Source organism: Eleginops maclovinus, chromosome 15 (genome assembly GCF_036324505.1).
Source record: "Eleginops maclovinus isolate JMC-PN-2008 ecotype Puerto Natales chromosome 15, JC_Emac_rtc_rv5, whole genome shotgun sequence".
NCBI classification, from domain to species: Eukaryota; Metazoa; Chordata; class Actinopteri; order Perciformes; family Eleginopidae; genus Eleginops; species Eleginops maclovinus.
In genome coordinates this window covers 8,816,201-8,830,769 of record NC_086363.1, presented here as the reverse complement: position 1 = coordinate 8,830,769, position 14,569 = coordinate 8,816,201, and the positions used below count along the sequence as shown (strand labels likewise).

Below are 14,569 nucleotides of genomic sequence, written 5' to 3'. Positions count from 1 at the left end.
CCTGTTGATTGCGTCAACTACCTCCTTTACCCTTTACAAGTGACAGGTCTTTCCCTAAAGGGCAAGTCCCTCAGGAGTGCAACTTGCTAAATGTCTCCCCAAGTGGCTCTTGGACATTGTGACCTTCTCTAACCAGCTGCGACTGTTCCTAAGGGAAGAGGCTGCATGACGTTGGCTGGCGGCCTCTGATTTTTGGACACATTTCATGAGAGTCATTTGGTACTCTCCTTCTGACTGGGTCTCCATTTGGTAGGTCTTATTCTCACTGCACCTTGGTCTCTCATGCTCTGTCTGTCTCAAATGTTTTTCCTATTGTTATGAAATCAAGTCCAGTGGAAAAATACTGCCTTAGAGCAGGAATTTTGTCTCAACCTAATCTTACCTCCGACACTAAAAAGCTGCTTTAGACTTGAAAATACCCAAAACCTAATTTTAGAAAAGGACTGCAATGAAATGCAGGGCCAAGTTCAATCCATATAGCGTAGGTTGATACTTTCCTATTGAGAGCTGTCAATAAGGTGTTGCCTGACCCATATTCCTTCATGTTTTTTCTCCCTCCTTCTCCTATATTTTTGTGCCAAACTTTGCAGAGTGGCGGGACAGCTGCAGGCTCTCACATCCTCAACTCCTTCTCTTCATCCGCTCATCCTCCTCCCTCCGTCTTCCTCTGTTCACATCCTGATCCTCCTCCTGTCCTGGGCTTCAGGCTCAGGGCCCAGTTAGCTCTGATCCTCTCTTCTTACACTCGAGATGCAAAATCTTAATCTTGCTTCCTCTCCCTCTGTTTTATCTCCAGAGGGCGAAACCCTTTCAAAACTATAAAATTGTCCAGAAGTAATCCTTGTTAATATAAACTGAATGGCCACAGAGAGGGAAGAAATACAAACCTACAATAAAACGCAAAACACACATCTACATATACACAGCTTTGTTTTTATATAACTTGAAATCCATCCTGCAAACATTTTTTGGGAGTTAGAATGATCAAAAAAGACAAGAGTACATTTTATGCTGTATGGATTGTTAAGCCCGGAGAACCAAATGTGACATTTGTGATTGGGCTATCCATGTACAATTGCCTTGAATGGCTCCTGAAGACTGTGAGAATGGGATTTCTGCCTGCAGTCATTTAAAGGATAGGCACAATAAATCACCCATTCATCCTAGCCATACCTGTCAACCCACCCAAAACCACATGGCTGCTCTCGAAAGGAGGAGGCCTCCCATTTAACTAGAAACCAGTAATGACAGACATAAATATATGAGCAGAGACAATTTGATTTTGACTGGGGCTAAAATAAAAAAGGCTGATGTAAGGTGATATCAGCGGAAGTTAACTCTGAAGAGAGAACTGAATCCCTTTTCTCCTCAGGCAGTTCTATTATATGTGTGATGCTTAACTGCCTCTTTTTATTTAGGGTGGACATTTTTCATTCAAGCAGATCCGTTTTGTACAGTAGCAGTTTGCCTTTTAAGAACACGTGGCGTTTTTTGTATTTAATTGTTACAAATAGCAAGTTCACTATGAATAAGTCATACAGTAATTATGAAGTTAGCATAACACTCAACAATGGCTCTTCTATTGTGGACCTATTGGGTAGTGTTCTGCTTGAAGTTTGGCCCTCTGTAGCAACACCAGCAACATTCCTTTAGACATTTGCTCGCAGCATGGCAACCAAAGGGGTGCCCCACTACCCTATATCTTTGTGAAAAGACCCCAAACCCCCCATGGACCCCCAGAACACCACAGCATTCACATTCAGAAAGGCATACTGCCTTTTGGGAAAGTCTTAAACCTTTGCACACATTCATGTTTGTTCCGTTACTGTTGTTTCTAGCTAGGCTGTTGGCTAACACTTCGGAAATAAATGACACTGTGCAAAGATATGGGACTACACCAATAATGAGGATTCAGGAGAAAGTATTTAGAAAAATGCAGTTTATCTCAAACCAAGTTATAATTTTTCACGTGTGCGTGCGGATTTACCATGTCGAGCTCCTGAGAGACTCGTCTTTTGCGAAGCTCCTCCATGCGGTCACTGACGTCACTGAAGCAGGTGTTGTAGTACTCAGAGTACTCCTCGGCAAGGTCATCTATGTTGCCCAGAGAACCATCCTGCAGAGAGGAAGAGAGGGTAGGGTTTAGTCAGGGATCTACGACTACTTCTTTTAGGCAAAAAACTTAAATATTACGCAACACTAAAGAAGTCCTAACAATGCAATCATTCACTCTTCCATGCATCTTCTACACTTCCAGTAAAAAGTAAGTGCAGTGTGCGATAAATACATGCCCCTCTATCCTCTCCATTTACAGCCAGATTTTCAAACCGCTCTTACATACACTTACAATTAGTGGCATATAAGCGGTACCTACAGGCTAGCATTTGGTTAAAACTGGCAAAGCTTGGGGTTGGCACAGGGATACAGACATCATTACTCATCACCACACATGTACACTGCCAGGCCAAAAAAAAGGTCACACACTAATATATGTTGGACTGCCTTTAGCTTTGATTACGGCACACATTCGCTGTGGCATCGTTTCCACAAGTTTCTGCGATTTCACAACATTTATTTCTGTCCAGAGTTGCATTCATTTTTCGCAAAGATCTTGTATTGATGACGGGAGATTCGGACCACTGCGCAAAGTCTTCTCCAGCACATCCCAAAGATTCTCAATCGGGTTCAGGTCTGGACTCTGTGGTGGCCAATCCATGTGTGAAAATGATGTCTCATGCTCCCTGAACCACTCTTTCACAATTTGAGCCCGGATTGGATCCTGGCTTTGTCATCTTGGAACATGCCCGTGCCATCAGGGAAGAAAAAACCCACTGATGGAATAACCTGGTCATTCGGTATATTCAGGTAGTCAGCTGACCTCATTCTTTGGGCACATAACGTTGCTGAACCTAGGCCAGACCAACTGCAGCGACCCCAGATCATAGCACTGCCCCCCACAGGCTTGTGACCTTTTCTTTTTGGCCGGGCAGTGTATATAGGTGTGTGTTTTTTCCAATTGACCAAACTACTCCTACAATCCATACAAACAGAAACAAATCTTAAAATATCCCTCAATTGAAGGTCTAGATATTTTTAGTAGCTAATTCTTATCAAGTTCCATTCAGTGTCTTTGGCCAGCTGTGGTTTGATCCCTGGTTTTGTCTTTATCGAGACTTATATCAAGCATGCCCTTTAACTCCTCAGACATTCATTGAACACTAAACTAAACAAACTTTTCCGGTCAGCTATAGTTTAGATCAGCACAGTTCCTGTCTTTGTGTGGAAAACATGTGTTTAGGATTGGAGAGGAAGCTGTGCTCCAAACAGTACAAACCTAACCTAACCTAACAGAACACATTCTCGACATAATGTTAAGACTGGCCTCCAGGTACTTTTGGAAACATGAATAGCAATTTTAAATCTAGGTTCTGAAAATAAAAACGTTCGACACAAGGGGCTTAAATCGTCATCATCATCATCTTTTGGACAATGTGTGAGAGAATACCAGCTCTCGACTCTTACTTTGGTAAAGATGTAGGAGATTCTTGCAGTGATGGTAAACTGTTGAATATTCATTAGTGTTGATCTAATCTGTGCCAGGAGGACAGCTAGCATTGAGTCACTGTGCAGGGCCTGAACAGTCTCTCTCAGTCTCTGTCCTTCTCAACCAGACCCCCTATCTGGGTGCCAGGCCACAAATGAATGGATCACTGTGAGTGTGAGTGCCACACACACAGACACACGCACATGGGCAAAGGCCCCTGTGAACACACATTAGCATGCACACACATGCATGCAGGAGGTTTAAAAAACATTGGACCAAAACAAACTGAGGAAGACCAATCATAAACAACACAGCTCAGTGGATGGCATTATGAAACACCATATCACTCACAAACACACATGTTATGTCTCAAAAGCCTAGTTTGGCTGGCCGTGATCTTTACTCCCACACACAATTGCTTGAGAAATTGTTTCTGGGCAGACATATGGTTTGAGATGACTGAGATTCCCGATGGGAGCACTCCCGGAGCAGACACATGCTTTCCCCTTCATTCCTAACATCGACTGAAAGCATGCCGTCATTAAAAAGCTCCAAGACGTTCTAATAACTGTACACATGCCACGATTTTGCGGATCTTTTTGCCACATCCGGAAGATAAGAATGATTGAGTCCTGAGATACCGCCAACTATTAATTGACTGCGTTGGTTCTAAATATTAGTTAGGTCATGGAAGCAGAATTATTTAATCAAACATGCCATTTTTCTGGCCCCAATACAGAGAGGACATTGAGCCCTTAGCTATGGACAGGTAAAGATTCATGTACCCCTGTAATTGCATGCATCCTTGCGTGCAAACATTCATAGTGTCTGACATAACTGGGATTCCTCCAGTTCTCCAGTGACATGAGCCCATGGGGGTTCAACACAGCTGACCCTCAAACCCCACCTCCACACAGCCACCTTGTAAAGTGATACGGCATATGCACAGTTTCGTATCCTCGGCAAGTGAAAACAAGTGTAGAGAGTGAAAATGCCTTGAGGATAATTGCAGCGGCTAAGGGAATGATTTAGGAAGGAATACAAATGATTAACTCAGTCATGTTGGACTGACTGCGATTGTCAGAAGAGCAGTGAGAGTTTCATCCACGTTTTAGAGAGAGTCTGTCAACGTGGGAGTTTAGGTGGAAGAGCATGGAGGGGTCTGACAGTGCTCCACACTTCAAGTTTGGAAATGCGGGCAGGGGGGTGGGAGGGGAGGCTGGACAAGGAATGATTTGTGAGATACTGACTAGGGCAGCTGTAGGGTGAGAAGAGGATAAAACATCTGGAGTTATCGAAGAAATAAATCTGTACCACCAACAGATTGTAAGGATAAGCATTAAATCTCCCACAAATGATCTGATCTCGGAAGATATGGGTCTCTGCAAATGATGCTAAAAAAATAAAAACGGATATCCACTTTAAACATATTATTTAATATTAGAAATGAATTAATAAATGAACAGGTTTATTTTCATGGAGGTACAGTATGTGTGAAATGGAGGCTAACACTAGTTCAGCTGATGTAACTGCATCTCCACCCTGGATGCGAGGGAGGCCAACTCCCAATTTGACTCAAACAATAGCAACAATAGTCATACAAAAAAACAACACCCAAGCAAAAATGTGTGTATTTACAGTAAAGAGTGTGTGTGTGTGTGTGTCATTTACTGTTTACCTCCAAGATTATGTCTGCTCAATTGAGATGGCTACTCTCAATATGCAGCTGAAATGTGTCAGACTGTGAACAAACCTGTCCTGCATGCCAATTATGTTCCTACTGCTGAAGAAAACACTTGTAATTAATTACATTCTGTGCAAAAGCTGTAATAACACTAACGTAGTGTCTGCCATGCCTTTCGACCACCGAAACACCAATTACTCATATTGCACCACACTAGATAAATATTTCAGAAATGTGTGGTATGAAGCTATAACCAAGTTATTCTCACAATATCCATTTATGATCACGTTGTAGGAATGGATACGATTAGCATCCATGCCAGATTTCCAAGATACAAATAAAGTTCATCCCCTATCTCTTATGGAAAACAAATCAAAAATCATTAGCTTCAGTACGTGTTCACAAATGGAAGCATGGTTGCACATATTACAAAGCAAACAGGATGAAAGCCCAGTAGCCTCCACTGACTTAATCATTTAGCAACTGCATTCATGGCATTCAAACTACCACAAGCATCTCTTTGGACATTCAGTGAGCAGCATCGGTTGAATAAAAGAGACAATGCTGTTTCTAGCTTAGACATCATTTGAACCCCCCCCCCCAATCTCAGTTAGGTAGCAAGTTGTTCCTTCTTCGTTCTAAAAAAAAATATTTCCAAGAATCTGAAGTCCACAACTGAGGTGACGATTTCTTCAGAGTGTCTGAATGGTACTACACTAAAGCAATCTCAAAAGCAAAGTCATTTGAAAATTCCACAGCCAGCATGCAAGGCACTGATAACTTAGGTCTCTCTGCGTGCTGAGGAATCCATGCCACAGCGCACAGCTAATTTCACAATCAAGTTAGAGTCAATTGACGTTTTCCACATCATGTTAAATGATTCAAGGTCTCTTTCAAAGAAAGTGCTTGTATATTATGACCATAGAGGACTACATTCCAAAAATGCTAGGCCACATTTGTTCTGGTCTGTCCTTTGGGCACACATTCCTGAATGTGTTCACTGGTAGAGTACATGGTATTCACCATTGTTACAGTGCTGGTCGGTAAAAATGAGTGAGCTGCGCGTCTGATGTAATGTTTGAACCTCAGTCGCATGATCACTTTCACTTGCCACATACAGCTCAACACAGGTGTGGCAGGTTTAAATTGCCAAGATTGTGTTGTATTATGTTGCCTTGTACTTATGTTACATCAAAAAGTGAACAAAAAGGAATTCTGAGTCATGGATACATCAGCTTAAACCCAACCCGCTCGAAAGATCTCCTGTCCAACAGTCCCCAAACAACTCCTTAAGAAAGCAATAATAAGTTATTCTTTCTTTACTCCACCCAGCCCTCTATGCATCAAGTTTCAGTTTCCTTTACAACTATTGGTGCCTCTGTACTGTTTACACCCATATAAAACACACCATAAAGAGAAATGTATAGAAAAGCTGATATGATAAATGTGGAAACACATAGTAAAGACAGATAAATGAAATAAAAGGGTGCTACTCATGAGCCAAGTTGCATAACCCACCCACATGGGTTTGAAAAATGCTTGGATGGAGCCTACTAGTCTGTAATGGAGAATTAATCAAACAGAGCCAGTAGAGGTCTGACTAAAAGATTAAGTGTAGGGCATGGTAGCCAAAGGGGGATGACTGTCGAGGAAGGTGAGGGCAGGGGACACGGCCCACCGCCTTTAGAGGGCTTCCTGAGGATATCCATGGCTTGGACAGAACAGTGCTCTGCCATCACAAAAGAGGAAACCTGCCAGATCTGTGTGTGACCTCAATAACGAGATCAGTCAGAGAGGGGGAGCAAGGAGGAGTGAGCCGAGTCGGCCTGGGCAACAATAGACAAAATTAAGCTATGATAAACTGTGGTAGAACATTATTGGCAAAGATATCAAGTGGCCTAGCTAACCGCAGTTTGGCACAGAACTGGAGCATATGCTGCCACTCTGTATGAAGTGCTATGTGGGAGGAGGCACATAGAGATCACCTCATCTAACCATATGTTTCCCAGACACAATCAATATTCATGTCTCCAGAGCAGTATCCGATCCTCAGGTTTACAGATGAAGCACTGTCTAGTACATAATAAGTGTTTTCGAAATGGACAAACTCCCACCTACGCTGTGTGAAACACCACTCAACTCTCTACAAACAGAGAAGGAATCCCTTTAGGCAAGGAAAATATTGCCACAAGGCTCAAGATGACCTTTCAGACAAAAAGTGGAAGAGAATTTAAGAGTTAAAAACGATAACTCAGTTCATAAAGTCTGTACAGATGCACACCTCAAAACACATTATGCTGAGACCAAATTTTCTGTTTCCAGTCAGGCAGTTTTAATGTGGCTCGTATAACACTCATTAAAGAAAGTTCTGGCCTGAGGAAAACCCCCTCATGTCTCCAGAAGTGAGTTGGGTTTGAAGCACATTCAGACATCTGTAAATCCAACCACTTAGAACAGCTAGCTATAGCTCCTGCGCAATTCTGTCATAAACTGCCTTTGACTCTTAATTAGATAAAGTGCTATTTACTCGGCTACAACCACATATAAATGACTGGCTTACTTAGGTATTCTTATTAAAAAACAGTCCACAACAGGCTGCTGTGTATGGTTCACCTCAAAGACAAGGCCTCTTGAAAAAATAGACCCAAGGGCCTTTTGATTTTCCTTGTGAAGGATATTTTGGAGGTAGAAAATGTAGAAAACCATCTACTAACTCTGTGCTGACAGTTGTTTTGATGCTTATTAAGTATTTATGAGTAGTTCTTGAGTTTGGCATGTATGCTGAAACATGACCACTAAAAGACAGGATTATAGTAAGCATGTTGATCTTTATCAGTGTGGATGTCTATCTGTACAAGTATGCAGGCCTGTTCTCACGTGAGGGAAGCCAAGACCAGACACATTCGCAACAGCAAGTTAAAGTTGGTCAATAGACTTGGGGCAATTCCAAATTTAAAGGGAAATTCTATGCATGCTCCTAAGCAAAACAAAAGCCATTGAAAGTCATAGAGCTATAGAGACATATACAGCAAATCTGTTTTGCGTTGAGGTAAATGGTGTCTATTGTGCTCAGAATATTTATCCCATATGCTTAAGAATAGAAGCCTGAGCGCATTGTTAAAAAAATAACGATCATTATAAAGATAGAAATTTAAGAGACCGCTGTTATTGTGACTTTTTATCTTTAAATAATGTCTGGAGGGTGCAATCAATTCAAGCAACTGATCACCACTAATCCATTCACTTTCGTATAAAAGCAACCAACATGAAATCATTCATTATTATGGTTGTCAACCAGTTAGTTCTAGTATGACAAACTGACCTTGTGAACTTTTGAAAGACACTGTCAGCAGTCAAAGGGCCGATCAGGTTTCATACTTTCACACTTCTAATCTTTCCAGAATAGTTGTGTAGGAAAATAAGACGGTCACAGCTATCCAAGGCCAGCAAGGATTTAATTAAAAAAAACACACGATCCGCGATACATTACCCAGAACAAAATTTGAACAAATGCTGAGGTCAGTGATTTGTAAATAATATGAGATTTGCTATGGCTGCTGGCAGTATGGCTGATGGAACACCTTCAGATAATGCTGCAGGATGTTTATTGGAAGGATTGTTAGAGACTTAAGGTGAATGTTAATTGGTTCTTTGGCAAGATAATTAGCTACTTAATAATAATGGTAATTTGTTAACGACCTCCAACCCTGTTTGAAAAGATAAGGATGCATTTATCTATATTATTAACCAGTAAAAGCTTATACATCCTCATGAATGATGGGATTGACCATCAAATAGTGGGGAAAGGTTTATATGACACATGTAAGTTAAGACATTGTTTTTTCAAAAAGTGTTTTGTTGCTGTTATGGATGTGTGTGTGTGTGTGTGTGTGTGTGTGTGTGTGTGTGTGTGTGTGTGTGTGTGTGTGTGTGTGTGTGTGTGTGTGTGTGTGTGTGTGTTTCAGCTCAAGGGGAAGTTCGTGATGAGGACAGCCTTGCAGACATTTGCCTTAAGAGCAATACATCTGGATAAATTGCCTGGGCCAGGGATCTGACCCAGTGTCAGAGGGCAGGAAAGCCTCCCCCTCCTATGTGCAAACACACAGACACACTAACACTCTAGCATGTAAACATCATTCCCATCTTCAGGGCCAGACTAAACCAAATTAACACCTTTTTTCTTGAAAAACACTTGAAGGGCTGCAACACTTTTGCTCGGCAGATCAATCAGACCCTATGGCCCGTATAAACCAGACTGCTTTGTCAGCCAAACTAAAGAGCATGTTGACAATATACAGCATCTCCAAAGTTACCAGCATTTAAGTCACAAGCATGTAGGGAAAGGTAAATCTCTCTGGACTGGGCACTCAAAGTCTCGTAAACAAGGGTAGCTGAAACTGTGCGAGCAATACAATTAAATGTACAAGATTCATATAGGAAAAAAAGTTCAAATTGTCTAATTTCCCAAAAAAAGCCTAAACACATGCATGGGATTTCAGAGACCTTGAGGTGAATTTCAAGGCAAATCATCTCTAACAAACAGCTTGCAGTTTGATACTGCTATCAACCATTGCAAAAGCAGACAACACATCTCACTGTAAGACATCATGTCTAATTTAGAGAAAAATGGCTAAACTAAACTAAGCTTCCTTCAATTAAAACCAAAGTAGCATGGCTGTCCTACAATATTCAATACCAGTAATCAGAACTAAAAACACACATGCAAAGGGTTAATCTTTCAAACTTTAACATACCATATTCTCACTCAACTCCTGTTTGCATTGAGATCCAACCGACTCAACAGTACGAATTCGTCTACGGCAGCCTCCAACTAAACCATCTGAGTCCCACACCGCATGTAGATTGCCGGTGCTCGACTCCGGCCTATAAGCACTCTGCGGAGAGTTGTTTTGATGCGTGATTTGCATACACCGACCAGTTGGCTACACAATCGATCATTTGGCAAATCAGTGTCAACTTTGAGGGCCAGGGTGAAAACTCTCAGTTACTTGTGAGTTTGTGGTGTCAGTCTATGATCGTGCCACCCTCCCCCTAAAACTTACCAGCATCCCCATAACGTCCGTCCACAGTCTGGAGAAACTGTCGGACGCAGCACCGCTGTCTGCCCGAGGCTCATCGGAAGGTGCACCGGGCCCCTGATCAGCTTCCATGTTGCGGAAAAATGCTGAGTTCAATCAGACCAATCTGGTGCAAAGCTTGAATCCAAGCCCCCAGGAAAGGCCCTGAACACCAGAAATAAACAAAATGCGGTTCCAAGGCTGCTCCTAGAGAAAGTTGCCCTTGACGCACCGGTGAAATGCTCCAACATTGCTTTGCAGGATCCAAAGTTTAGTGCGTAAATTGGGTCCTGACATGTTTACCAAACTCCTCAACAACTTGAGGGCGAAGACTTCAAGTAATAAAAGAGCTCAAACGAAAAGAAATGCGGCCTTGAGAGTACCCACAACAGGTCACTCGTTCGAAAACTTCCGTGCGGGGTGTTCCCTCCTTCACAGCACGCACTGCACGGTTCCGTGGCCCGGGTACAAACAAAACCGCACACCGGGGGAAGATATCGTCCAACTTGGCGAAAAGTTTCCGGAAAGTTAATGGAATCCTTTGACCAGTGACAGAAAACTGTCTAAACTAGTAGAGCGAGCACACATAAGCTTATTTCCATTAAAAAAATCGAGTGAGCGAACGCCCGGAGCACAGAGCAAATCCTCCAAACACTGCGCCTCCCCCCTCTCTTCACCCACCGTTTCTCTCTCTCTCTCACTCCCTCGCTCTCACTCACTCACACACTCCTCCCAACAAAACATTACATCAGAAAAAAAAACACTTGTCCCGTGTCAGAAGCACAATAGCCAGGAATTTCATCAAACCACTGATGAATGATTAATATTCCAGTAAGACAAGTTATTCATGTAGTGGTTTATCAGTGTTGTATTAAGTTTACAAAATATGACAGCATTGCTTTTGTTTTATCCATTAAAAATAATACTTATGTGGATGTCTGCTGTACTCATTGGCACCAAAAGTGACCAAATCCTATTTAATAATGCTTTTTAATGTCATTTGAGCATCGAATGAACATTTTAAATAATAAGTTTCAAGCTGAGAGCAGTACATATGCTCTAAAAGCCATTAGGAGTATAGTTTTTTCAACAGCTCAGAAAAACTTTTTATCTCATGCTGACAGGGCTTTCCACCAATACATCTCTCCGGCCGGCGATGAATGGAGACTGTGAACAAAGCACATTCTCCAGTCAATTGTATGAAAAACAAAAAAGCGCATGGGAATAATGCTTTTTAAAGCGGGAAGCATACTGTGTCCTAAGCCTGGCATAAATCTGGGTTAATTGCTGAACAATAAAACTAAAAACATTAAACTTCGACTGTACGTCAGAACCTTATTTAAGTTACTTTGGTCTAAGGATTGCCAAACGTAACAAAAAGCAGTTGGTATCAAAAGTAACAGCAATGTCCTCTGTGCCACAGAACTCATTTGAATACGTATGATGAAGAGAAACACTTTATGTACAAGCATGAAATTGCGCAGCTCTCCTGTCTGATCAGTTGTTGGTTACGCTCTGCCAGCAGTCTACTCTTTTGTAATGAAGAAGTCCTGAGACTCTCTCTGATTCCCCCTGTTGTTGTCAGAGGCACATTTTCTAAGAACCGCAACAGCTGCCAGGTCTTGTGACAGATGCCAGAAGGATGAGAGAGAGATGGAGAGTAAGATTGAACGTTTTTAATCACAGCTCCACACTCTGTGCTCCCTGTTCCATGGTTTCAAGCCAATCTAAAATGCTGTTTCACCTGCTGTTTACCAGCTCAGGCTACAAAACCACATGCAATAAGAAAATGCATTAAAACATATCATAACTGAAGGCAAAACAACAGACCAACATTACACACACATTCCTTTCCATAACCGTGTAAAAAGTGATCGGTTACACAATAATCCCCAAAGCTACAGTTTCACCTACAGTGCGAGGTGATATGTGGCCCATTGTGGATTATGAAGGGTGTAAAAGGCTCCCACGTTCCACTGACGTCTTCACATTTTTGCGGCACAGTCTACATGTGATCAATATGGGAATGCTTATATTTCACTTTTCATAACGAAAATAATAATGTGAAAATGTAGATTATTAGAAGGTGTATGTTGACGGTCTAGATGTAGCCGGCTAAACTGGCTATTTTGTGTTAGGCTGGCACAGAACACAAAAAAACAAGCTGGTGGGAATGTCCTTTGTTTTGTATTGGTCTTAAACCTAGGTATTCAAACACTTTGTCCTTGGAAAGTCATTAGATGAAAAGTGGGAACATCTGGAGAACATAAATCAGTGTACTAAATGTTAGGGCAATAAATGTAATACTTATCAAGATATTCCAATAAACGTGGAGATGTCAGGGGATGACCAAAGTCAGTAAAATATATCCTCTGGTGACCATGACCACCCACAAAATAGTATTTAGTACACCAATGCACCTTTCATCTGAACACTGCTATTTGTTGGCACTGAACGTCAGTTATATACAATATCATGGTTCAAAATGTGTGTAGGTGAAGACTTTAACAGCTCTTGGATGAGCAGCAGCCGCTCAACAGTATCCCGCTAACAATCCAAACACAAAATAAAATGCTTGCACAAGGACAGCTTTGTTGGCTGGCTGTTAGACTGCACGGGGGTCTGCACTGCCGACCACGCATCTGTAACCTCCATGCAACAGCAGCAGCAGTTATAGGACTGCTAGTAAGAGTGTGTATGTGTGTGTCCATATTCCAATTACGTCATTGCTCACCAGTCAGCCTCTGTTTCTAAATAATGATGACCATGGTGTGGTTTTGAAATCACAATACTGATCCTCCCCCTCCTCCTGGCTAAAACAGGGATGTTTGAAGTCCCCACATACCCTTCCACCACAAAGACTCTTCCTGCCTAACCCCCCCTTGCCCAAATACAAGACAGTGTGACCCCACCTGGAGCAGCTCAAACAGAGGGGTCAAACTGTACTAATGAGGAGAGCAGGGAGCCTGTTGACTCACAGCACACTCATCAAACACTGCTGCTGAGCGAGTAGATGCCAGTTTACCCTATCTCTTTACCCCCCCCCCCCCTCCCCATCAAGGTGTCATGTTGCGAGACGAGAGGAAACTTGTTAATTATTTCCCCATTAGCTAATTACTCTTGTTGGGGAGTAATCTCCTTTAATCAACTCTTTGGAAAAGAGCATTTGGTCAGAAACGAGGCCAACGCCTGTAAACAAATCAGTGCCTAGACATCTTGTCCTAAAAGAAGGATGTTAACTTACTTCATGGTTCTCATAATATATAGGGGGTTCTTTCTTGAAAACATGATGTCATGAATATAAATTGCTAGCATGAGTTAACTTAGTTGAAATTGAAAGCCTGAGGACTTGGACTACATTCTGATGGATGTCAAATATGAACGTTTTTTTGACACTGCCTTTCATCTATCCTCTTTCATCTCTTCGTTTATCTATTATTAATAGATTCATTGTCTTATCATGTTTTTTTTTCCTCCCCTGTCCTTATCTTGCTGGGGTCCTCTGGGATGGAGGGAAAATTACCCTGTCTCATCAGGCCTGGAAAGGAGCTGGAAAACCTCTATAGAAGACGTGAGACAGGATTTGTCTTTTTATATGCTCAAGCTGTACGAGTGTATGAGACTTTTTACACAATATCAGTTAAAAACAAGCATATAGTCACAAATTAAAGTTGGGTGAAGTATTGGCAATGACCAAATGTACAGGACTAGGAAATAAAAGGAAGAAGTAATTTAGAACAGGTCAGGACAAGACAAAAATGTGTTTCTTACAGGTATTTCTACAGACATGAAGACATTGCAGAGACTTTACATCTACAAAGAATCGACTAATCTCCCTCTGAGTCCTTTCATTAGCCACTTGAACACTCCCATGGGCTTAAACAATGTCAAAGACTCCGATAACGTTCGTTGAGATGGTGAATTTCCTATAGACACACTTGCACTGGATAACATTGTGTGAGTGTTTCCTACTGTAGATGACTCAGCAAGATTAACGCAAAAGTGGGCAGTATGTCTAATCACACTCATGGGGGTAATGATGCGAGGTAAGAGAAGAGAAAAGAGAGGAAGAGCAGACAAAATATAAAAGATAAAGGTCATGGAGAGTTAGAGAGTAGTTAATAGTAGCAAACAGATGTACAAATATACTATTACGATATTTCTAACCATTAATTAGTAGGACCAAAATGTGGTATAAGGAGGAGGAAAGAGACAGTGGAGACCCAAAGACTGAGGAGAGAAGGAGATAGAGATAGAACAAGA

At 41.8% G+C, this 14,569-nt stretch overlaps 1 protein-coding gene across 5 annotated transcripts in view; it reads right to left on the bottom strand.

The window, feature by feature from the left end:
- Window positions 1-14,569, bottom strand: part of sash1a (SAM and SH3 domain containing 1a) — a 147,362-nt gene that overhangs the window by 38,219 nt on the left and 94,574 nt on the right. For 3 of the 5 annotated variants that reach the window (XM_063901908.1, XM_063901909.1, XM_063901912.1), the window contains exon 2: window positions 1,988-2,116. In XM_063901908.1, coding sequence (XP_063757978.1) covers window positions 1,988-2,116 — 129 coding nt within the window. Of the gene's footprint in view, window positions 1-1,987; window positions 2,117-9,982; window positions 10,098-10,291; window positions 10,983-14,569 lie in introns of those variants that run through there. The other 2 variants (XM_063901910.1, XM_063901911.1) reach the window with 2 other exon arrangements.